The 26181-nt window shown below is 48.8% G+C and overlaps 1 protein-coding gene and 1 long non-coding RNA gene across 9 annotated transcripts in view; one reads left to right on the top strand and one right to left on the bottom strand.

The window, feature by feature from the left end:
• Positions 1–12030, bottom strand: part of TRIO (trio Rho guanine nucleotide exchange factor) — a 363061-nt gene extending 351031 nt beyond the window's left edge. For 5 of the 8 annotated variants that reach the window (XR_015148618.1, XM_086361240.1, XM_086361243.1 and 2 more), the window contains exon 1: positions 11509–11800. Coding sequence is in view for 6 of the 8 variants with exons in the window: in XM_086361240.1 (XP_086217366.1) it covers positions 11509–11680 (172 nt within the window). In the remaining 2 variants the exon portion in view is untranslated. Of the gene's footprint in view, positions 1–1315; positions 1341–11508 lie in introns of those variants that run through there. The other 3 variants (XM_086361236.1, XM_086361241.1, XM_086361235.1) reach the window with 3 other exon arrangements.
• Positions 12031–21679: 9649 nt separating this feature from the next.
• On the top strand, positions 21680–23406 carry LOC147350106 (uncharacterized). Its single transcript, XR_015148621.1, has 2 exons — positions 21680–21814; positions 23269–23406. It is a non-coding gene; the product is annotated as an uncharacterized LOC147350106 (long non-coding RNA).
• The last annotated feature ends 2775 nt before the right edge of the window (positions 23407–26181 follow it).

Genomic DNA, 26181 nt, shown 5'->3' with positions numbered 1-26181 from the left:
GACCACACCCACCTCATAAAACTGTCCCCTAAAAAAGCAGCTTAGCGTCTCTGGCCCCTCCCCACGCCCCCGCCCATGCAACCTTCCTCAGTTAGAAAGGAAGCCCGGGAATTCTTTATAATGTGATACACACAGCCAATGGCTGGAAAACTTCCCTCCCCAGCCAGCCTCTCCCTGCCCTTCCCAAACTTCCCTCCGCCAACCCTGAGGGCCACTGAGACTTCCTCCCCCTTCAGACCAAGTGGCCACAGCCAGGGAAGTGGGGACCAGCCCAGCCACACGAGTCCTCCCTAGACAGAGACAGACTGGAGGCAGCAAAACTCAAAACCATCTCAGCGGGACAGCTGGGGTTACTGGGGTTATTTATGTAAGAAGGAACATCAGCTTTCATCAGGTGAGAAGAGGAAAGGTACAGAAGCTAAATCACGGGGCTCAGACTACAGTGAAAAAGTGCTTGCTCTATCCCAGAATCTGTCATTCCACTTTTGTTCAGTGTGAGACTTGTAAATTACAGCTTCCATCTTCAACACAGGAGGATGTACACATTCAGTTTTAAAATCTGACAATTACAACGCCAGGCCTTGTGGGATGCTGTATGGGGAGGGAGGGTCGTTTCTCCTCTTTCCCTCCATTGGAGAAGAAAAGGCAATGTGGGGGCTTTGTGGTCTGGCAGCTGTGGGTTTAAATTCCAGCCCAAGCCCTCATAAGCGGTGCAAACTGGGGCAGTCATTCAACCTCCCCAGAGGCTGAGATCCTCATCCGAACACAGAAATAGCCTCCACCTGCTGGAGGGGGTGGGGGGATCTGATTTTACATGAGAAAACGTATATAAAACACCTGCTCACACCTAGACCCACAGGCCCTCATGTGGTAGCAGCAACAGAGATAATAGTTAAGAGAGAGCTTCACCCGGTTTTCTTGAAGGACAAGGTTGGCGTTCATAATGTTTTGGGGGGAAGGGAACAAACACGGCATTTTAAATATTACCCTCTGACGTTACAAGCAGGTTACTGCTTCTGCATGCACTTACTTGACCCTCTGTGGAGCCTAACTCCAAAGATATTAGCTGACCCCCGAGGACTGGGGGTCCTGGCCTCCCATATCGCTCTGGCAGCTGCTGCTGAATACTTACTTAGGTTATAGCAAGCGCGCAGTTCCACGACTGTCCGCCATCCCATTTTCCCCACAAACAGCCCCAAATCCACAGTACAAGCTGTCACAGACAATTTACCATCATCCCACCTTAATCCTGCATAGGGTTTACAGTCAGAGGTCTCCAGTAATGTGGTTCAGGGAGGGACAGGTCCCATCTCACCTGCAGGCTGTCCCCTTCTGTGTGTTCAGCAATCAGCAGGGCTGAGACAGGACCTATAAACGATGCCATGGAGATGAGAGATGCCCAGCAAAGAATACGGCAGATTCTGCATCTCGCAGGCTGCAGTCAAATATCCGGAAACAAACAGGTACATGGCCAGCTCACAGAATGCTGAAACTCACTACTCCCGCGAGGAGCTGCTCTCCCAGAGGGAGACACGTGAACAGAACTGTCACGTGAAGGAAATGGATGGCCTGGAAACCATCCAATTAGCGACGGTCCTCAAAGTTTCCGGACCCAAGATATATTAGAGCAAGAGCAACAGCGTTTAGATGGAGGTGAAGTAACTCTGGAATAAACGTGTGAAATACACTCTGCCTCGGTGCAATCTGGCTTTTTGGAGCTGGTAAGGGTCCTTGGGTGCCAACTACCATCACTGTGGTACTGAAAAGGACAGTGAGGGCTGGAAGGGATTTCTCATAATCACAATTTTTTTTTTTTTTGAATAGCTATCTACAAGCAAGAAACATCTGTTTAGTATCAGACACCAGGAATCTATTTGTTATTAGGATGGTAAAGTATTAGAAAATTTAGACTTTGGAGATTTCATTCTAGGACTGATTCTACATCAGCAAAAATACTTAAAGCAACAGTCTAATAAAAGCACTGCTTCCCAATGTATTTGTGTGCACCCTCAGAATAAACAGAGGAATGGTACTTTTTGGTCCTTATCACTTAAAAGCTAAACTAATAAAAATAAATAAATAACATGCACTTTGTTATTCCTGCAGATCCTAGTGCATCTGATATCAAGAACAAGCATTAACTTAAGAGTAAAAGCAAGTAAGAAAACATAAAACTTCCAGAATCCACATGGCCCAGGAGGGCCCTACTCCGGTTTGCAGGCCCGATGTTCAACAGCAACAGTAACGAAGGAAAGAGGAATCCTTAAAGATGTGAATCAGAATGAGAAGAGGAAGTGAAGTAAAAGCAATCAACAATGGAAAAACTGTATATACTGTTCGGACCAACCTCTCAGACTTTTCATAAGCCTAATTTTCAAACTCAAATTAAAACATCTTGCCCTAAAACACATGTTATTTATACATTCCACTTCACATATACTAAGAAACAAGGGTTGTTTTAAAATAGATGTCAAGGACTTCCCTGGCAGTCCAGTGGTTAAGACTCCGCACTTCCAATGCAGGGACTAGGGGTTGGATCTCTGATCGGGCAATTACGCTCCCACAGGCCATGTGACCAAAAAATTAAAAACAAAAAAACAGATTTCAAATATCAGTCTCTGATACATTCATTTCTTCTTGCACTGACACCTCCCATTCACAGAATTCCAAAGTGGGGATTTTTATGACTTTTCCAAGATACACACAGGCGACCACACTTGGAAGAGACACCAACAAAACCTATCTAAAAATATTCCAGGGTTATACTTTTAAATTTGAATTGTGTTTTTCTCAAGTTCAAGAACAACTTCATTTTATGGTTATGAGTCTTTAAGTGGGGAGACTAACACTTTATAAATTCACTCCTTAACCATCAACACTGTGAAATACACAGCTTCAGAGTTAATTACATGTAGGAAAGTCCACGAACTGAGGGTGAATGATCTCACACAGTTATTTATACAGTAACAACGCCCCCTCCTAGAAATTCCCTTTTTAACACCAGGAATGTCAAGGCACAGCGGACCACTCTGCCTGTGCTACTCTTTTTCCTTCTGGACAGCAGCAAAACTCAGCAGAGTGGGAAAATTTAAAGCAGGAAAAATGGTGACTGTTCGCATCTAAAGATAGTTTTTTTTAAGTCAGCAGACTTGTCAAATGGATTCTCAAGTTATGCTTCTTACAGAATCTAAGAAAAGAATCTCTATTTCCCCATAACTATCTTCAACCTTTCCCCAGATTAACCCTAGACATTACAGAAAGTCTGGTCCCACCTTAGGTCCATCGTTCGGTTGCTCAATCCTGTCCAGCTCTTTGCAACCAAGCCTGCACACCAGGCTTCTCTGTCCTCCACTGTCTCCAGGAGTTTGCTCAAATTCACACTCATTGAGTTGGTGAAGCTATCCAACCATCTCATCCTCTGTCGCCCCCTTCTCCTCCTGCCTTCAATCTTTCCCAGCATCAGGGTCTTTTCCAATGAGTCGGCTTTTTGCATCAGGAGGTCAAGGTATTGGAGCTTCAGCTTCAGCATCAATCCTTCCAATGAATGTTCAGGGTAGACTGCCTTTAAGACTGACTGGTTTGATCTTGCAGGTTCAAGGGACTCTCAAGAGTCTTCTCCAGAACCACAATTCGAAAGCATCAATTCTTCAGAGCTCAGCTTCTTTATAGTCCAACTCCCACATCCATACATGACTACTGGAAAAACCACAGCTTTCACTAGATGGATCTTTGTTAGCAAAGTGATGTCTCTGCTTTTGAATACGGTGTCTAGGTCTGTCATAGCTGTCCTTCACAAGCAGCAAGTGTCTTTTCATTTTATGGCTAAAGTCACCATCCACAGTGATTTTGGAGCCCAAGAAAATAAAATCTGTCACTGCTTCCACTTTTTCCCCTTCTATTAATATTTACCACAAAGTGATGGGACCAGATGCCATGATCTAGTTTTCTGAATGTTGAGTTTTAAGCCAGCTTTTTCATTCTCCTCTTTCGATTTCATCAAATGGCTCTTTAGCTCCTCTTCACCTTCTGCCATTAGGGTGGTATCATCTGCGTATCTGAGGTTGTTGATATTTCTCCTGGCAATCTTGATTCCAGCTTGTGATTCATCCAGCCTGGCATTTCACATAATGTACTCTACATAGAAGTTAAGTAAGCAGGGTGACAATATACAGCCTTGACATACTCCTTTCCCAATTTGGAACCAGTTAGTTGTTCTCTGTCCCTTTCTAACTGTTGCTTCTTGACCTGAATACGGGTTTCTCACCAGACAGATAAGGTGGTCTGGTATTTCCATCTCTTTAAGAATTTTCCACAGTTTGTTGTGACCCACAGAGTCAAAGGCTTTGGCATAGTCAATGAAGCAGAAGTAGAGTTTTTTCTGGAATTTTCTTGCTTTTTCTACGATTCAATGAATGTTGGCAATTTGATCTCTGGTCCCTCCACCTTTTCTAACCCAGCTTGTACTATTACTATCTTTAAAATAAACGGGAAAGTCTTTCCAAAATTACTCAGTTTTATTCAAGTTTAGGAAATTAAACTTGAGAAATAACTTCGGTTAGACTTGGCTTCTGTTGGTGTCTCACGGTTTGTATTTGCATTTCCTTGAACGTGTGTGGCCGTTCTGTAGTTGCACTGTCTATTTCCCTTTTGGACTGCCTTTCTTATTGATTTGAGGAAACCCTTTTACAGTCCTTCACATATAATTCCTCATCTGAATTACAAAAAATGTTTTTGCCCAGTCTGTAGCTGCTGCTGCTGCTACGTCGCTTCAGTCGTGTCCGACTCTGTGCGACCCCATAGACGGCAGTCCACCAGGCTCCCCCATCCCTGGGATTCTCCAGGCAAGAACACTGGAGTGGGTTGCCATTTCCTTCTCCAATGCATGAAAGTGAAAAGTGAAAGTGAAGTCGCTCAGTCGTGCCCGACTCTTAGCGACCCCATGGACTGCAGCCCACCAGGCTCCTCCATCCATGGGATTTTCCAGGCAAGAGTACTGGAGTGGGGTGCCATTGCCTTCTCCTCAGTTTGTAGCTAGTCTTTGTTTAATGTTATGTTTTAAATTAACATACAATACAAATGGGTTCCTTTTCCTGTGTTCAGGTCTATGAATTTTAATATGCAGAATCACCACCACAGCCAGGATGCAAAACACTTTCATCATCCTTAAAAACACCCCCCACACTGCCCCTCTGGAGTCACCCTTTTCCCTGCTCTAACTCCTGGTAACCAACCGATCGCTTCTCTGTCCCTCCAGTTCTATTTCTTTGAGAAAGTCATACAAGTGGACTCCTATGCAGCCTTTGGAGGCAGCCTTCCTTCACGCAGCATCAGCTGAATGGATGTACCACAGTTCATCTGTTCACATCTACTCTTGTAAATGCCAGCAAGAGCAGCAAACAGTGAAGGAAGGGCCTTAACTCTTCCCAGCAGTGGGACAGGGACAGAGCAATATACCAAGTACTTGGAAGGAAAAGAGGAGAAGGCCATGCAGTGGGCAGGACCTTACAGAAACCCCTCCTAAAGAGAAACTGAGTGCAATTCATCACTGTCCACACAGAGCTATGGGCTGTAAGAAAATAAGCCTGACGGACTCATGAGGACACCACTAACCCAAAGTACCCTAGAGCAAGAAAGTTTTCATTACAGCTTCGTCTGTCAGGGCAACTGCTAAACTGTACTAACTTACGACAGAGCCCAAACAGCATGATCCTTCCAAACTCAAGATCTGCTCTATAGACTGCTTCACAGTCCTCCCAGCGAAGAGCAGACGTGTGGCTGATCAAAGTCAGTAGCCTATTAATGCAAGTGTGTGTGTGCTGTGCTTAGTCGCTCAGTCATGCCTGACTCTTTGCAACCCCATGGGCTGTAGCCTGCCGGGTTCCTGTCCGTGGGATTCTCTGGGCAAGAGTACTGGCATGGGCTGCCATTTCCTTCTCCAGATGATCGTTCCGACCCAGGGATCAAAACTGGGTCTCCCGCGTTGCAGGCAGATTCTTTACTGCCTGAGCCGCCAGGGAAGCCCGCAATGCAAATACGTTTATGACCTAAGTGCAGTTTCATGTTGCCAGAGCACATCTGGCATTAGACCAAATACTCCAGGAGGTCGCACCCTTTCTCCGGATCAAGCCCCTAGGCCTTAAGCCTGGGAAGCCCACACACCCTCCTGTCAAACTCGACCCAGACATATAACCTTTACCAGAGGGCAGGGGCTGCAGAACTTGGGTTTACAGGGACTTCCTTATGGGAAGAGAGAACCAAAAAGGAGGAAATAAAGGTAACCAAGCAAACCGAGGCTTCCATTAGCAAGTGAGAAAGTGAAGATAAGACTGAGACACTGGCCAACCAGTAAACAGGAGAGCGGGAACCCCCATCAACAAGAATGTCACCCGCTTGGAAACTCCAGCCAGGGGGTCTCCTCGCTGGGAGACCCCGGGGCTAGGGCCGGGTACTGTGACAGCAAACAGAAGACAGACAGTCGGGGAGGCAGGGCCTCCGCGGTGGATACGGGAGCCCTGGGGCGGCGGGGAGCAGGGAAGGGGAAGGAGGCAGCACACCAGCGCCCTGCTTGGGGGGGGGGGGGGGGCCCTTGTCCCGACCCACAAACCCTTTCTCCATTTTTGCTCCTTTGCCCTCAGTGCAGAGATACAGCGACAGGAATACCTCGAATGGCCCCAGGCGAACAACAGTAATAACAATAATAATACACCCGCTCAAGATTTCCTCTCCCCTCGTCCAGGGCTGACTGGACGGCTCAGCGGCGCAATCTGGAGTGGAACGAGAGAGAACTCCGTCCCGGCGCCATCTAACCCCTCGTAACCTGTCTGCGCCCCTGGGCCAACCCTGTCCCCCGCCCCACCCTACCCCCAGCGGCCTGCGCGGGGCTGAGGATAAGGGGAAAAGATACAAAAGCCTGCATCTCGGTCCTCAGAACAGACACAACCGCCCCGGGGCGTTCGCCCAGGCGCTTAGGCCAAATGCTCGCGAGACGAAGAACGGAGCCGCGGCGGAGGCGCCGCCCCTTTTCCCGGGAACACGGCGGGGTTCTCATCCACAGCCATTCTTCCCCGTGCACCGAGAGGGGGCTTCTGTTCTGCCAGCGGCACCACTAAAAATCCGTCGAGACAATGCACTTAAGGAAATAAAAAACCAATTCATTAGAGAACCGAGGAGGAATGAAGGGGGTTGTTAAGGCGGCTTTTTATAGTACAACACAATTCATCCCTATCAACCTAAGTGACTTGACTAGGCAGTCAAAGTGTGGCTATTGATTAAGAACTGGACTTTTCTCTGGAATGCCGCCAAGGATATGAGATAAAATTTTATTTCCTCAGTGGAAGAGTCAAGAAAATAAACTTAAATATCAGATACGGCTGATTTAGATTATGACCCCTCCAAACACATCTTTCACTTAGAAACGGATCCCACATTTATCACAAGATTTAAAAGGCCAGAAAAGGCCATGCTAATCACATATTTTTAATACACACTTGAACAGATTTAAACCACATGGCACACCTTGAACAGAACCACTGGCTTCATTTAAATTTTGGTTAATCATTTAAACGGTTTAAATGGCTTCATCTAAATTATTTGAATCGTGGATGGTTAAACTGCAAAGGAAAAAATACAATTGTCTATGTCAATAAGTCAGTTTACAAGGTCTTAATGGAAAGTTTCCTTCAGTGATTTTTTTTTTTTTAACTGTCCTCTGATTTCCTAAAAATCACTTCTAGGATACTTCCAGCTCCCTCTCTGCTCTCGTCTAAAACAGAACCTCACTGTGCCACTGAAAAGGGGGAAACTAACATTCACTATCAAGTTACATTTTCTTCTGCTTTCCTTTTCAAAATATTGAGGGTAACAAGGACTGACTTCTTAATACAATAATTATTATTGGTGCTCACAAAGACCAAAGTTGCCAGGCTTCTAAATATACACAGAAGCAGCAGGGCAAGCTCAGAGGCCAGCGACTTAAGTGGTGTTAGAAGCAGAAATCTGAAGACAAGTTCCCTCAATATTCCATGAGGAAATCATTATATCAACATAGAAGGACATGCACCCTGCTCTCTCAGTAAGTAACTGACTCAAGTGTCTTCACACATTCCATTGTAAAGGGAAGGGCTGCAGCGACAGGTCCAGAAGTAAGACTTAGTAAGGAAAGGAACCTAGCCCAGTGAGCTGACCACCTTTCAGAATAACCACAAACCCTTATGCTCTGCATATTCATATAATACCAACCTGAAACATACCAGGCAGGTTAAAAATAAGGCATTTATGTAAGTACCCCCACCAGACACACACACACTCTTGCAAGGTTAAATAGAGAGCTCTGAAAGAATGATTTATTGTCACAAGAACAGGGCCCCAAAATAGATTGGCAATAAAAGTGATTGGTCCCAGCGGGATTGAGAACAAATCCTGGTAAGCGAAGTCCTGGCCATGACAGGCAACTGGGGAAAGAGTACCAGTGATGGAAGTGCTTCCCGGCCCTGACCCCAACTCCACCAGAGTTCTCTTCTGAACAAGTCACTCAACCTCCCTAGAAGTCTGATTCCTCTTCTGTAAACTTTAAAAAAAATTGTTCTAAATGGACTAGCTCATGTTTGTGATGCCTTTTGACAAGAAAACTAAAGAATGACCACTAGGAGCTAGGAGCTCAGAGGGAACAACAGAGTCCAAGGAGGTTAAAAGCCCTGGAGCCACCCCCCAGACCCTCTCCAAGTGTAGGGGTCCTGCCCCCAGGTCCCAGCTCCCAAACCAGGCAGGTGGCAGTGCCCTGCTTGAGTGCATCCAGTAATCATGGCCTTCATTCTATTCCTGAACTGCTCTAATTATGTAAAAGCTCTAATAAGCTAAATTCTCCTTCTTTCATCCAATCATAGTTACCAGTTTTCACTCAGCAACCACAAGGATAAAAGTAAATCCTTGCAGTATGGACAAGGAACAAAAAGGAGGCAAGAAAATAAGGTCGCCAAACCAACAGTTCCAGGGCCAAGAAATGAAAAGCAACCAGTAGAAGTGCCTTGTCTAAGGCAGACTGGCAATCTTAAGCACCAGGCTGACACCACCATGGAAAACCGATCACACTCTGATCTGTCCCCCCCAGTCAGTAAAAACCTATTTTCTGGGTTTCTACATCTTAGGAAAGAATGTCTGATTTTACTAACGGACTTGACCTCTCTCTGTTCAATCATCCACATTCAATCAAAACTGCCCAGCAGGGCCATCCCCCTCCAAACCCCCGCCTCTGCCATTCCACCAGGTGAGGTCCCCACCCAGGGTCCCCCTGCTTCATCTGTCTAACCATTTGCCCCTTCCCACCCCTACCCATCAATCCAACTGAAGGGTCCCTCTCCTCTCTTCTCCCTCTGCTAGCGATCGCTGCCCCAGATGCTGGAGCCAAGATCTAGGTCAGGAATTCAGGGTTGCCCTAAGGAGGGAAAAGCACATTCAAAAGACCTTCTAGGCTAACCCTGGGATGGGATGCACAATGGCTGCCTACTTACAATCTGCTCTGGTTCCTGATTCCAAGTCAAACAAGGAAAGGGGCAGTATGTCCAATCAATTTTGGAGTGAGGAAGAAAAGAACAAACTCGTGAGCAGCACGGACTGGTTCTACCCCAAAGCGAACATGAACAGGAGCAAACACAGGACGAGGCCCCTGGCCACCGACAGGTAAACCCTGGGGAGAGCCACAGTAACTGAGAGAAAGTATTCTGTGAGCACCCAGTCCAACTTGATGTCCTCTGAGGCTCTTCTGAGCAGAAGTGATTTCTCCACTGTGAATAATAAAGATGTAAGAAAGTCTGGCCTCATAAGCACCAAAAATTCCCTCTCCAGGGCACACACGCCTTTGAAAGGCGCTGGATTCTGCACAGAATCTATTATTCTGTGACAGGTGGTGGAGAGAGAGAGAGAGAAGACAGGCTAGACTTAGCTTCAGGGCATGAAGGGAAGACGTCCCAGGTCTGCTATTAAGTGGTAAGATGGGGCTGCTCTATCGGGCGAGTTGCACACAAAAAAAGGCTTTCATTTGAAGGAGTTTGTGTTTTCCTAAACCTCTGCTTTCTGTGGGGACCTCACAAGGAGAGAGAGCACTAGGGAGTGTATTAACCCCAAGCTGACAGCACAGAGTCAGCGAGTGTCACTCCCAGCCACAACCAATCTGTTAAAACGACTCAAAACGAACCCCCCTGGCAAGGATCAAGAAAACGAGGGAAGACCGTACTACTAAACCAGGGCTCTCCCCGGCAAGGCTAACTTCTGCCTCCGACTATCGCGCACCCGCTGCAAATTGCTCCCTGCGACCCAGATTACCCAACTGATCTCACCGGATCTGGCGACCGGATTTTGAAACGGGCCACGAAGAAACGTGAGCCTCGGGCCTCTGGCGCGCGCCCCGTCGCAGTCCGCTCCCCCGACGTCCTCCCGGGAGCCGCCACCAGCACCCCGCGCGCGCCCCGCGCCCTCCCGCCCGCCCCGGCCTGGCCCGCCCTCCTCGGCTCTCCAGCGCCCAGTCTGCATTCTCCCTGCCCCGCGCCTGGTCCGCCGGGCACCGCGCTGCGGGGCCGCGAGGTCGCCCGGACGCGCGAACAAACCGGACTGGGCGCGGGGACGCAGGGGCGCGGGCGGGACGAGGCGCTGCCGCCGGGGTCCCCAGGACGCCTTGTCACGCCTCCCGCGCCAGTTCCCCCCGGGCGGGTCGCAAAGCTTGGCTCTCCCGTGACCAACCCCCTCCTCTTTGACCAAGAAACACACGGCCACCCCGGCACTACCTCCCGGGCAGGGCCCAGCGCGTGCCGGTCCCGCGCCTCCACCCCCGGGGCCACCACGTCCCCAGGGTGTCCCTCCCGGGCTACCCCCGGAGACAATGGCTCACCCATCGCCCGGCCGGCCTCGCTCCATTTCAGCCATCACCGCCCTCCTCCCCTCCCCGGGCGGCCAGTGCCCCGGCAGCCCCGTTTCACAGAAGTGTAGACCGAGGCCAGGGAGGTGACAGGCGAGAGAAGAAACCTGGCTGCTTATGGAGCTGAGGAGGGACCACGGACAAATCGGCTACGGAGACCAGCCCAGATGAGAGACCGCTTTCCCGGGGCCCGGCCCCGCCGCCCCCGTCCGCTCGGCCTCCGGGGGACAGGGGGGCCTCCGCCCTCGCCGTCCCTGCCGCCGCCGCCTCCTCGGCCCTCCCGCGAAGGAGACAAAGAGCCGGCGCCCCAACCGGTGGAGCGGTAGCCGCCGGGGCGGGCGACGGGGAGATTTCACCCGGGAAACCAGGGGCGGGGACGAAGGGAAGGACGAGCCGGCGGCGCCCGGGCCGATCCGCGGCGCTCGGGGCGGCGCGGGCAACGGGACCCGCGGGTATTAGGGTGCAGGGCAGCGGCCTGGGCGGGCGCGCTCCGGGCCCGACGGGCGGGCGAGCAAGGACCGGGCGCGACAGGGACCGCGGACCGCGCCTCTGCGGCGGGGGCCGGTGGCGGAGCGCGCGGGCAGCGGCGCGGGTGCACTCACCGGATCGGAAGAAGGCCGCGATGTCGGCCAGGTCCTTGGCCGCCTCCTCGGCCCCCTCGCCGGCGCCGCCCCCGCAGCCCGAGCTCGCCGCGCTGGCCACAGCGGCGGGGCCGGAGGACGCGGCGGGGGCGGCGGCAGCACCGCCGCCGCCGCTGCTGCTGCTGCCGCTCATGGCTGCGGCGGCGCCCGCGGCCGCGCCCGGCTCGGGCCCCGCGCCCCTAGCGCCGCGCGCCGCCCGCTCCGCGCCGGGCCTGGCGGCGCCGAGCGCCCTGCTGTCCGCGCCCGGCGCGTGGACGCAGAGCCCCGGGGCGGCGGCGGCGGCGGCGGGCGGCGGCGGCGGCTCGGCCCGAGGAGCGCGTCCACATAGACGAGGACTCCGCCCGGGAGCCGCGAGCCGGCCGCGGGGCGGGAGCGCGGAGCCACGGCCTCGGCGGCGCCGGCTGGAGCGCGGGCAGCCACGCGCGCCGCGGCGCCGGACACGCAGTCGCGAGGGCGGCGGGGGATGGGGGGTGGCCCGCGGGGGCCGGCGGGAGCTCCGCGATCACGGGCGCCGGCGGCCACCGCGAGCCTCCATCTTGATTTCAGATGGGGAAAGGAAGGAGGGGGGAGGGGGGAAATCACGGCGGAGGGAACCCGGGTGAAAGGAAAAGGGAGAGCAGGGAAAGGAGAGGAAGGGGAAAAAAAAAAAAAGAGAGAGGGGCTTCGTGAGTTTCCGGTGAATATCGTCTGGGGCCGGAGCGTGGGCTCGGCGGGTGGGCGGGGCGTGTGATGGGCAGGGCCTGGCGGGAGGGGCGGGGCCGCGCAGGAGGGCCGGCGGGCGGCGGCGGGAGCGTTTCAGCGTTGTTCCCTCCCGCGGACGGCGGCGAAAAGGAGGGAATGCTTTGAGGCAGCGAGGGCGCGCACCTTTCCAGGCCCGTCATGGCGCCCCCTTTGGACGCTCGCTCCTGCAGCGCCGCACCGCCCTCCGATCGCTGGAGCTTTTGATGACTGATCTCGCCGCGGGGCGGGATGACTTCGGCTCAGGGCCCGGTGTGCGCGTAGACGGGGCTCCACAATCGTTGTTGAATGGGAAGAGATTATGAAAACAGGTCGTGTGTTGTACTCCAGCCCCAGAGGGAATAATGGAGCAGGCCTCTGAACTCCTGGGGGCCGTCTGTCTCCTCGTCTGCCACAGGAGCTTCGGGACTCACAGCTCCTCCGCCCCTGCTCCACCAGAATGTAGGGAAGGGGGAAGGTGATGGTGGCTAAGGAGACCAAAGGAAGTGAGGGGTAGGTGACATCCTCCTTTAAGGAAGATCCGTGTCACACCCGCATTTGACAAAATATTCGAGTACAAACACCTAAGTACCTGGCTACAAGCGAAGGAAGCAAAAGGTATTGGTATCCAGTGCGCCGGAAACAAGAGATAGATAAGATTGATTTAAAAAACAAACAAACAAAAAAAACTGGTGAAATACTCATGAAACCAATATACATGAACACTGGAAATGAACAATTAAGAAAATTAATAGTGAATGATGAATACCAGGTTTTGCACTGTGAGGAACCCTAGAATGATCCGTGTGGTACGGGATTAGAGTTGGAGACGTCAGTATGAACTCCTGTTTAGCTTAATATAGATGCAGGTGGGTAAGAAAAGATTTGCAGATATGTGTTATATATATGTTATACACAGGCTGTTACATGTATGTCCATTTCCTTGCTCTGTCAGCTGAGTGGACTTAGGCATAACACTCTTGCAGCAAGTCGCACATCAGGCACTCAGATCTTTTATTCACACCGTTCTTCAGCAAAAGGAAACCAGGTTCCTCAGGTGCATCGGCTGACTCTGGGACTAAAACAGGAAACGTACAAGAGAACCTAGAGCATCTTGTTGTGCCAGATGATAAGGAAGTGCTACGAAAAATTTTTTATTTAATTAATCAACATCCAGAACAATGATGAGGGTCTCTCAAAGGGACACAGAAGCCCACTGAAAGAGCTCCCAGTGATCAAAGCTGTAACAATTTGAACAGCAAAATAAAGCAATGTTCTATTATACCCAAAGTATAATAAATATACATGAGTGCATACCGATATAATGCAATGATTGAATGAGTAAATAATTAAGAGAGAAGAGACAAATGTCCCTCGCAGAAGAATTCAAAATTAATACTTAGATACTCTGCCCTCAGTGAGATGGAATAGTCCTTAACTGTAGTCTGCACTTTCAACTTCCAGAAGGATAACTTTATAATGAAGAAAACTGACAAACATTACTTCACAAGATTACCAGCAGAGATAAATCGTGTGGATGGTATATACCCTTGATATGATGTAATGAAAATGCCACTTTAGCCCTATTGTCTTCCTCCCAGAAACACAGTCTAATCATGAGAAAAATAACAGACAAATCCCAGTTAAGGGCATTCTGCAAATGACCTGACCAATACTTCCCCAAACTGTTAAGGTCAACAAAAGTAAGCAAAGTCTGAAAACTGTCACAGCCAAGAAGAGCCCAAGGAAACATGATAACTAAATGTAATGTAGTATTCTTAAGGATCCTGGAACCAAGAAAGCACATTAGGTAAAAACTAAGAAAATATGAATAACATATGGACTTTAGTTAATAATAATGTACCAGTACTGATTCATTAATTGTGAGTAATATGGGAAAATTGGATTGAGCTATAAGGGAACTCTGTACTATCTTCACAACTTGTCTTGTTATTTTAGAATCTAAATCTATTCTAAAATAGAAGCTTATTTTTAAAAAATTTTTAATTGTATGTGGAATATCAAAAAGAAAAAAAAATTCAGTTGGTCCAAATTTCACAGGCTATCAGCTCAGGTGTGCTGACAATGTTTCTTTTTCTTATTTTTCAGTTGGGTAATTTCTGTCTCCAGCTCCCATTTCTCCTCATGGCTTAATCCTAGTTTGGAGAAAATAATCTCCAGGAACTTTCTTTGCCAACTGAGTACATTCCCCTTCCTGCCTTCTCCCTAAGGTTGAAGCCAAACTCCCAGAGGCATTGGTGAGATCACAACATGAGGTGGGGATGGGGAGATTGCACCTGGTCCTTGGTCTTCAACCTAGACAGCATATTAAAAATCAGAAACATTACTTTGCCAACAAAGATCCATCTAGTCAAAACTATGGTTTTTCCAGTAGTCATGTATGGATGTGAGAGTTGAACTGTGAAGAAAGCTGAGCGCCAAAGAATTGATGCTTTTAAATTGTGGTGCTGGAGAAGACTCTTGAGAACAAGGAGATCAAACCAGTCAATCCTAAAGGAAATCAGTCCTGAATGTTCATTGGAAGGACTGATGTTGAAGCTGAAACTCCAATACTTTGACCACTTGATGTGAAGAACTGACTCATTGGAAAAGACCCTGATGCTGGGAAAGATTGAAGACGGGAGGAGAAGGGGACGACAGAGGATGAGATGGTTGGATGGCATCACTGACTCGATGGACATGAGTTTGAGTAAACTCCAGGAGTTGGTGATGGACAGGGAGGCCTGGCGTGCTGCAGTCCATGGGGTCGCAAAGAGTCAGACACGACTGATCGACTGAACTGAACTTGGTCATCATGAGCTCGTTCTGGCACTGAGCCTCATGTGTGTCCTGTGTGTGTCCGCCTCCTTGACGATCCTACTCAGACTGAAGGCATTGCCATGACTTTGCTGCTTTCTGCTGTTCTATCCTGCTCACCAACCACTGGGGCCCCTGATGGCCTGCTGGCAGTCAGCACCCCTCCTGAGCTACTCCCCAAGCGCTCAAGAAGACATTCAGCTGTTCCTGGGATGCTCAGTCCCACCCCACAAAGTGAGGCCCTGTGCTCTCTGCTCCCAGACCCCCAAAGCCTACCTTGGCACAGACTTCCTCTTTCAGAGACTCACATGGGGGTTTAAAGTGATCCATTTCCTCTCCCCACAAATTGCAGAATTGTAATTTCCTCTGCAGGAAGTAAACTTCATTCCAGATTCATCATACTTCCTTCCAAATCTTTTATTTTGGCATAACCTTTGTGTTCCCAGGAAATGCTGTTTTTAATTTAGAAAACCCCATTCCCTTCCATTCTTCCCTCTGCCATAGGTTCCAGAAGTTTCTCTTGAAATTTAGAAGCCAGTGCTAACATCTTTCTTTCACTCTGCATGCCTCCCCTACCACCCTGCCTGTGGGTAGTGAATATAGATGCCCCCCTCTGCCACCTAAATGGTGGAGAAAGATCATGAATTTGAAAACATCAAAACTGCTGGGGGGCAGGGAACAAGACTGAATGTCAAGCAGCCACAGAAAGATGGTGGTCCTTGAAAAGTGTCAGTTGGAAGAGGCTAACTCCTGAAAGATCAAACCAGTCAGTCCTAAAGGAAATCAATCCTGAATATTCATTGGAAGGACTAATGCCTAAACTGAAGCTCCAGTACTTTGGCCACCTGATGCAAACAGCCAACTCATTAGAAAAGACCCTGATGCTGGGAAAGATTGAAGGCAGGAGGAGAAGGGGACGACAGGGGACAAGATGGTTGGATGGCATCACCGATTCAATGGACATGAGTTTGAGCAAGCTTCAGAAGATAGTGAAAGACAGGGAAGGCTGGGGTGCTGCAGTCCATGGCATCGCAAAGAGTCAGACACGACTGAGTGACTGAACAACAACAACTCCTGCTGGAAGTTTCTGGGTGGAGGCAAGTCCTGGATGTTGGGAGTTGGCCTGAAAGGGACTGTGGACTGCATGTAATGACTGCTAAGGGTGTTGGGATAGGGGTGGAATGACGGGTGTATGTTTGGATGAAAAGAGCTCTCTAGTGTTGAGACCCAGATATTGACCAGTCCTTCAATCTCAGGTAGAGTCATTTCCAAGAAAGCTCAACAGGAGACTCGTGTCTGAGTGTGGGATGTGCAGGAAGGCTCACCCAGATTGCAATACGAGAAAGAAGCTGCACACGGAGTTTTTTTCCCTTCTGCCATCTGAGCTTGTGTAGGGGGATCTAAACAGGGTTTCATGACAGCTGCTGTTGATCCTACCCCACTTTCAAAATTCAGCTCGAATTTCATCCTAGTTGAAGCTGATGCATCAACTTGAAGTGACCTCTCCCTCATCTGTATTCTGGAACACCAGTCGTTCCGGCATTTGATTGTAAATTCCATTATATTATTTGCAGCCTTTGTGTTTAATGTCTTGCCTACCAGGTGAGGAGATCCCTTGCAATCAGTTCAGAAGTTTCAACCTGTGTGCCTAGATCTATACCAGTCATGAAACCATGAGGCAAAAGAAATAGAGAAAGCCAGTTGGGTGGGGGGGTGCGGGGGGGCAGTTGTGTAGTCAGGATCCTTTCTCTCCTTCTATCAGAGCCCATGCCTGGTTAATACACTCCATTTCCCATCTCTGAGAGCCATGTGACAGAAAGCTGGCTGATGAGTGGAAAGGACTGGGTAGGGCTCACAAGCAAGAGTTCAGACACAGCAAGTGCACGCATTTGTCCCTTGGCCCTTTGTCCTCCTCGGAACACAGGCAAAATGCTGGAGCTGAAGGGTCCGTTGTGTGACTATGAGAAAGTAAACATGAGAACCGAAGCACGTGGTACAGATGCCCAAGTGAGCTGCCCACCTCCAGGCTTCTCACTGCATGGAAACCTACAAGAAAATTGTGGTGCCGGAGAAAACTCTTGAGAAATCAACTGAATATTCATTGGAAGGACTGATGTTGAAGCCGAAGCTCTAATACTTTGGTCACCTGATTAAAAAAAAAAAAAAAAGCCAACTGATTGAAAAAGACCCAGATGCTGGGAAAGATTGAGGAAAGGAGAAGAAGGGGGCAACAGAGGATGAGACGGTTGGATGGCATCATTGACACAATGGACATGAATTGAGAAAACTCCAGGAGACAGTGAAGGACAGGGAAGCCTGGTGTATTGCAGTTCATGGGATCACAAAGAGTTGGACATGACTTAGCAACTGAACAACAGCAACAATGGAAATGTTTAGGTGATAACTTGAGACATGGGCTTGACCTCTGGCCAGAGCTGGAACTCTAAGCTGAAGAGGATAAACATACCTGGAGTTTTAGATGTGATTAATCTGCTAAGGAGATGAGGGTAGAAAGTGAGTAGGACATAGGGCTACAGGCAGAGATTTTATGCCATACAGTGGGTAGCACTGGATATGACTTGAGTGTCCTGAGAGTCCCCAGCTGGTCCTGGGGTGGATTAAAGAGCAGGTAAAGGAAGAAAAGCGGACCCGCAGAGGCCAGGGTATCTAATTCAGTGGTAAAAGAAGCCACCTGCAATGCAGGAGACTCAGGTTCGATTTCTGGCTCGGGAAGATCCCCTGGAGAAAGAAATGACAACACACTCAGGTATTCTTGCCTGGGAAATCCCATGGACTGAGAAGCTAACAGTCCATGGAGTCGGAAAAGAGTCAGACACATCTGAGAGACTGAACAATACCACCATGCTAATTTGGCTCACAAATCACTAGAAATGGACCCTTGGATTTCTTGGATTTCTCGTCTTTGATTTGGGGGTGACCTCCACTAAGCCACTAAAAGGTCCAAGTCAGAGCCCTACTTGTGCTCTGAACCCGAATTCACAGGCCTGAGACCCCAGGAATGGCTGACTGGCCTTGAGATTGGATTTGTAAGAGTCTTTTGACCTCCCTCACGCTGATATTCTTTTAGTCATTAAGATAGCTCTGAACATATGAATTAAGCAAAGACGTTCAGGGTGGGGTGGAAGAGGGAGTTAAGTGGAATAAGCCTGGGAAAGGAACAAGGGATGGAATTTGAGAGTATCTGAGGTGGACAGGGGGCAAAAAAAAAAAAACATTTTGTATATGTGTGTGTGTGTGTTTGTGCACAAGCACAGATGTGTGCATACATGCTTATGGCTGCCTGCACTTGGGGTGTGGGGTGATGATGAAGATCTGATGGCAGGGAAACCCAGTAATACAGGAAGAAAAGATAAAGATAGATTTGGATTTGAAATGAATGCAGAATTGGAAGTTGCAAGTTTTTATTTTTATTGGTATGTTAATGAGAAGAGTGTATAGGAGAAGTGACAATATCTAAAATCTGCTGCCTTGCCTGTCAAATTGATCACTGTTACGGCTCATTGCTTATACTACCTGCCAACTTGCTGACTCTGCCCAGTAACACAAAGAATTCCAAATTGAGCCCTCCAGCCCCAAATAGGCAGAATTTGAAATTCTACCAGTTGGGACATTCATTCGTTCTGCTTCTGGCCAACTTCTGGTCTTCAAGATTTCTCTAATAGATAAATACTCCTGGGAGTGCTAACACCTTAAACCTTTATCACTTAATGCCTTATAGAGAGGATTAGTAGATTAGCCCAGCATTGGCAGGAGTAATGAGAGGGATAAAAGAAGGAAAAGGGCAATGGACGGCCCTAATAAAAAAGACACCTACAGGAAAACAAACAAACCCATCTATTTTGCTTTTGCCTAGAGCTGGTCTTACTGCCTCTAAGTATAGACTCTGAAAAAATTCAGGCTCTGGTTCCTGTACAGAGTGGGTGAAGATTTTTATATTCTGGGGTCATTGATTGCTCACTGAAAGACACATAGGCAAAGGTCCTTAGACGGTCCATTGTGTTTGGCTATATGAAGAAGCTAGAGGGGACCATAGCGGTTGGGTATGGGGGAAAATAGGAGACCCAGTTGGTGGAGCAGAGCAACCTCATCACGTAAAACCTCACAGGGGCTTTGTAAGAACCCTGCTTTACAGTCAGAATAGCACAGGTGTGGCTTATTGCTGAGAAGATTCGAAGTGATTAAGGAAAGCTGGAGATTGTATGGACTCACCAGAATATTAGAAAATAAAGCGGAAGTTTGTAAAAAGCTTTGTAAAGGATGGTCATGTAGAGAGTTGCTAGAAACCAGAAGGTTTTATTGTTTGTAGGTTTTTTTGAGGATGACCATTCTGACTGGTGTGAGGTGATACCTCATTGTAGTTTTGATTTGCATTTCTCTAATAATGAATGCTTTCCTGATGATTCAGATTACAAAGATTCTGCCTGCAATGCAGGAGACCCAGGTTCAATCCCTGGGTTGGGAAGATCCCCTTGAGAAGGACATGGCAACCCACTCCAGAATTCTTGCCTAGAGAATCCCATAGACAGAGAAGCCCAGCGGAATACAGTCCTGTGGTTGCAAAGTCAGACACAACTGAGCAACTAACACACTTGCTAATTAACGATGTTGAGCCTCTTTTCATGTGCCTCTTGGCCATCTGTAAGTGTTCTTTGGAGAAATGTCTAGTGTAACACAAAGATCTCTATTCAGTGCTCTTGCTAAATGCGTCGCGAATGCTGTGTGCTAAGTCGCTTCAGTTGTGTCTGACTCTTTGCAACCCCGTGGACTGTAGCCCGCCAGGCTCCTCTGCCCATGGAATTCTCTAGGCAAGAATACTGGAATGGGTTGCCATTACCTTCTCTAGGGGATCTTCCCAACTAAGGGATCGAATCCACCTGTTTTATGTCTCCTGTGTTGGCAGGCGGGTTCTTTACCAATAGCACCACCTGAGACGCCCACTCAGTCCTCTGTGGTAACCTAAATGGGAAAGAAATCAAAAAGAAGGAGATATATGTACGTGTAGAGCTGATTCACTTTGCTGTACAGCAGAAACTGACACAACATTATAAAGCAACTACAATAAAAAATTTTTTTAATACAGAAATTTTAAAAGTAAGGATTAAAAAAAAAGAAACCAGCTGCTGGCACTCCCCAAGGGGTTAGAAGGCTCTGGAAGATACTTGAGGACCGCCAACACCAACTAACAGGACCCACGCCTGGCAGAGCTCACCAGGAGCACAAAGACACCCACCTATGGAGGGAAAGTTGGGGTGGTCCTGGGTGACCTGCCTGGTCCCTGCTGCCCCGGGGGCATGGAGCCCACGTGTTGTGCAGCTACACCTGGGAGGACTTCTTCCCTCACTCGCCAGGGGTCCTGTCCACCCACCTCCGTCTCCTTCCCCCACCCAGCTGCCTGCTCACGGGGATCTAGAGATGAGAAGAGACACAAGAAAGCCACTTTTTAAAGAGCACCTCGGGCCTCTTTTTATTTTTAAAAATTTTTATTTGAGTGTAGTTGGTAATGCACCCGCCTGCCAATGCAGGAGACATGAGATTCTGATTCGATCCCTGTGTCAGGAAGATCCCCTGGAGAAGAAAATGACAACCCACGCCAGTATTCTTGCCTGGAGAACCCCCATGGACAGAGGTGCCTGGCAGGCTACAGTCCATGGGGTTGCAAAGAGTTGGACACGACTGAAGTGACTTAGCACATAACTGATTTACAGTGTTGTGTTATTTTCAGGTATGCAGCAAAGTGAGTCAGTTATACATATACATATATTCACTCTTTTTTAAGGAAAAAAAAATTATTTTCAACCTTGGGCCTCTTTTTACTTCTCGTTTTTTGTCTCTAGCCTGACAGTCAAATCAGGGATTATAGAAAGCAACAGGGAACCCCAATTTGTGGACTGGATTTCTTTTCAAAACCTGGACAGTTGACTGTTTTCTTCCAGGGATGCTGGGTAGGTAGCATCAGGGAGGGAAAAGAAATCCCAGTGAGAACCAGCTTTTGGTGCTGCCTCTGGCACTGACTAGCTGTGTGATGGACAGGGAAGCCTGGCATGCTGTAGTCCATGGGGTCGCAAAGAGTCGGACACGACTGAGCAACTGAATTCATCTGAACTGAGCTGTGTGATTCCAGGTGAGTGAACTAGAGAGATGAATGCTGCCTGCCTGACCCTGACCTTCAGAACCACCTGCATCCCCAGGAAGACCCGAGGTGCAGCCACTGCCTGTCACAGCCAGCCCCCATCTGCCCCTGCTCCACCCCCACCCTCTTCATGGGGGCGGGGGAGGGGGGGAGAAGGCACCTGGAGGCAAGCCAGACTGAACGGGTTCCTACTTGAACTGGGAAACGTGGAGAAAGGATGCCAGGTGACAGGGCAACCCGCACCAGGGGAAGCGAATGCAGGGAGTGGGCAGGAGGGCGGCCCTCCAGCCTTGCTGCCCTGGTGAGCTTTTCACCGGTGCCCTCAGCTCACCCCACAGCAAACCCTTCTCCTGAGACCAGCTGGGGGGTCTCTAACTTAAGAGCACCCCACTGGAAAGGAATCAGTTGCAGGGGACGGTTCTAGGTCACAGACCCTCACTGAGCAAATGGCTTTGGCTTTGAAACAGGATTGGGGACAGGGCGTAGAGGCCTCCCACACCCTGGAACAAGATCTGTGTGGGCCACCCATCAGCAGTTTAGGGACAGCCGATGACGGATCCCTGTGCTTTCTCCAGGGAGAAGGTAAGAAAAAACCTCACACTGAGAGCCACTTAAAGGAGAAGGTGAAGGCGAGGAGGACCCACCGATTGAATTCCCCTCCCCCCAGCCCTGAGCATGCAGTCTAACTTCTGCAGAAACCTCCAGATGGTCAGGCACTCGGATGGTTCACTCAGTTTCAGCATTGACTGAATTCTCAACCTTTCTCTGTTTCTACAAATAGAGTTAAAAATTCCAGATCTACAATGAGATACGGGCTTCCCTGGTGGCTCAGCGGTAAATAATCTGCCTGCCAATGCAGGATGCTTCCTGGGTCAGGAAGATCCCCTGGAGAAGGAAATGGCAATCCACTCCAGTATTCTTGCCTGGGAAATTTCATGTACGGAGGAGCCTGGTGGGCTACAGTTCATGGAGTCGCAAAAGAGTTCATAGGGACACGACTTAACCACTAAAAAACACAGACAAAAAAAAAGCAATGAAGATATCTGAGGGTCATTGAAGGGATTACACCCACCCCCACCCTACACATCACAGCCCCCCTCCCCATCCTATCTTTCTTGAACATACCATCTTCCACATCTCTCTCTCTGCTCAGGCACAGAGACCTCAACAACCCCAGGCATCAGTAGGACTAGACTGAGAATGCCACCCAGGTCTGCAGTGGGACAGCCAGATCAGGGAGGAGAGGGGAACTGGCACCCTGTCTTTGCACCGTGCTCCCCAACAGGCCCCCGAGGAGCCACACGACAGAGGACAAGGCTGATGAGGGTCACAGAGGAGCAGGGCTGGCACCACTGGATAATTGCCCACAGGGACAAGGCAGCCTTGGCCGGAACCCAAAGGTGTGGCTCAGGTGCTTGGTCCCTGTGACTCCAAAACCCCAAAGTTCTGAAAACCAATGTCCTTAGTAACTCATTTGGTGGCAAAAGCTGACTTAACATCCTGCGAGGCTGTGGGTGTCCCTTATCTCATTTAGGGTGAATGGTATTTTTGCTGCCGAAATACTAAAAGGATGTGATTTTGCAGGTGCAGTCCCAGAGCCTCCTGGGGGTATTAGGCATTCTACAGAATATGCAGTATACAGACAGTGTTACCTTTCCATATATGAAAAAAATTTAATGGACTTCAGAAAGCATCGGAATTCTGAAATCCATCTGGTTCCTAAGGTTTTGGATAGGGAACTGTGGCCATAACGATTGTGTACGAATGGCCCATAAGCACAGGAAGAGATGTTGAACATAATTAGCCATCAGGGAAGTGCAAACCAAACCCCAGTGAGATACCACTTCACACCCACTAGAAGGGCTGTAATCAAAAAGGCAGCTGAAACAAGTTTTGACAAGAATGGAAGGCAACTGGAATCTCATTCCTTGCTGGTGGGAATGTAAAAATGGTGCAGCCACTTTAGAAAACAGTTTGGCAGTTCTTCAAGAAGTTAAACATAGAGTTACCATATGACCCAGCTACTCTCGTTCTAGATATACAGCCAAGAGAGACGAAAACCTGCGTCCACATAGAAGTCTCTATGCAAGTGTTCATGGCAGCATTATTCGTGATGGCAGAAGACTGGAAACAACCCAACTGTCCACCAATTGATAAATGTAGAAGAAAATGTATGTCCATGCAATGGAATATTATTTGGCCGTAAAAGGAATGAAATACTGACATATACTATGACATGGATGCATCTTGAAAGCACTAAGACAAAGAAGCCAGTGGCAAAAGGGCACATATTGTATGATTCCATTTCTATAAAAATATACAGACTAGGAAAATCCATGGAGACAGAAAGTAGATGAGTGGTTGCCAGGGGAAGAGGAGGGGAGGAATATGCTAAAAAGTGTTGATTTCTGTACTTTAAATGAGTGAATTGTGCAGTATATGAATTACATCTCAAAAAAGCTGTTTAGGGACTTGCCTCATGGTCCAGTGGTTAAGACTCAGAGCTTCCAAAGCAGTGGGGCATGGGTTTGATCCCTGTTCAGGGAACTAAGATCCCACGTGCTGCGTGGTTTGGCCAAATAATAAATCAATAAATAAGTTGTTTAAACAGAAATAAAAATCAAGTCTAATAGATACAGCTATGGCTAATTCAAAACAAGACAGCAGGGCGTCAGGGCAGGTGCTATGGACTGAATATATTCCTGGAAGATTCATATGTTGAAATCCTAACCACTTCCCGGGCAGTGCAGTGGTGAAGAACCTGCCTGTCAATGCAGGAGACAGAAAAGACATGGGTTTAACCCCTGGGTCAGGAAGATCCCCTGGAGGAGGGCGTGGCAACCCACTCCAATATTCTTGCCTGGAGGGTCCCATCAATAGAGGAGCTTGTTGGGCTATAGTCCATAAGGTTGTAAAGAGTCAGACTCAAGGGACTTAGCACCAGGTGATGGTACTAGTAAGTGATTAGTCCATGAGGGTGGAGCCCCCATGAATGGAGTTCATACTCTTACAAAAGAAGCTCCACAGAATTCTCTTTCCTTCTTCCATATGGTTACGGTGAAAAGGCACCATCTAGGAAAAAGAGCCTCATTTGACACTGAATCTGCGGGTGCCATGATTTTGGCCTTCCCATCCTCTGGAAGTGTAATGCATCATTGCTCACTGTTTATAAGCCACCTGGTTTATGGTATTTTTTGATAGCAGCTCACATGCAGTAAGACAGTATCTTGGGAATTTCTTAGGCTCTCCCATAAAGGATGAAAGGGTGACATTGGCCAGAAACAGGCTGCTGCAGTAGCAAGAGGCCTTTGAGATGTCCCTCCTAGGGAGTGGAATATGCTATCAACCATGAGATTCGGGGATCCGAGGATGCAGCCCATCATCCTCAACTGAATGGCCTCATGGGGCCAGCTGGAAATATCCCATGGCAGGTGCTATCTTGAGCAGCCACATGGTTGGTAGTCTCCCTGCATTAGCCACAGGGATTCGGGGGGTCTTTCCTAAAGGATGTGTCTGTGGCAGTTGCTTCCCTCGAGATGCATAGTTTTGTGAAGGGTACGTAGCTGGCAATTCATTAACTCTTCATTCAAGTATCAAAGAAATTGCAAAATGTCAGGAGAGCAATGGTACCTAAACCCATGGAAGAATGGACCTTCCTAGAGATTGTGGCGTGTGTGCGTGCATGCTAAGTTGCTTTGCTGCTGCTGCTGCTGCTAAGTCACTTTAGTCGTGTCCGACTCTGTGCGACCCCAGAGATGGCAGCCCACCAGGCTCCCCCGTCCCTGGAATTCTCCAGGCAAGAACACTGGAGTGGGTTACCATTTACTTCTCCAATGCATGAAAGTGAAAAGTGAAAGTGAAGTCGCTCAGTCGTGCCCGACTCTTAGCGACCCATGGACTGCAGCCCACCAGGCTCCTCCATCCATGGGATTTTCCAGGCAAGTGTACTGGAGTAGGGTGCCATTGCCTTCTCCATAAGTTGCTTTAGTCATGTCCAATTCTTTGCGACGCTATGGACTGAAGCAGGCCTGGTTCCTCTGTCCATGTGATTCTCCAGGCAAGAATACTGGAGTGGGTTGCCATGCTCTCCTCCAGGGGAAATCTTCCCAACCCAGGGATCAAACCTGCATCTCCTACATCTAACCTTCATTGGCAGTCACATTCTTTAACACTAGCACGATTGTGGCATGAGAGGCAAACAAGTGGCTTTTGGTATAATTTCTGGATATACTGGTTTAGTTGAGACCCCATAGCTCGACAGGGAGGAAACCTGTGAAATAAACATTCCACCATCTCTCCTCCCACCCTCTACTTGCTGCCCATGCCTCCCATTGACTGCTCCAAACCAGGAGAGAGCGAGCCAGGGAGCCTGTGGATGAGTCCATACCGTCAGCCTCCTGAAGACAGAGAAGAGAGAGAAAGAGGATGCATCTAGTTGGCAGAGGAGGACCTCCAGGGCAATGATGAGCTGGCTCCAGCATGTGAGGTCCTGAATCAGCCCACACTCAGCATCTGTCCAAGCATGACCCTGTGCCCAGAGCTCTAAGTGACGGACATAGTTCGAAGAATAAGACCCACTCACCTGATGAGACAATTATGATGACAAAAGAGAATGTGTGTTCAACTGAGTAAAGTTCCAGAGGAACTCAGAGAAGAACCCCCCTACTTGAAGTGGGGTAATGAGGGAAGAAGCCCTAGGTCAGAATTTTATTGCTTTCAATCAAAGGCCAAGACACACAGAACAAAGAATAAATACAATGTGATCTTTTTTAAAAAAGTTATGGAGATATGACTACGCAGGCAGAATACAGAGAAACTGGGCTTTCTACCATAGAGTAGATTGATCTCTGGCCTAGAGATCAGGGACTTGGGCAGGTCAGGTGTGTCGAATGATATTTCTTGGCTTTGAACAACTATGGTCTCATGTTGCGGTATTCTTTACAGCAAGA

Source organism: Bos grunniens, chromosome 20 (assembly GCF_055505025.1).
Source record: "Bos grunniens cultivar Pamir isolate PY7600 chromosome 20, Bosgru_T2T1.0, whole genome shotgun sequence".
Lineage (NCBI taxonomy): Eukaryota > Metazoa > Chordata > Mammalia > Artiodactyla > Bovidae > Bos > Bos grunniens.
Note: the sequence above shows the minus strand (reverse complement) of the source record. Positions and strands in the feature narration are given on the sequence as shown.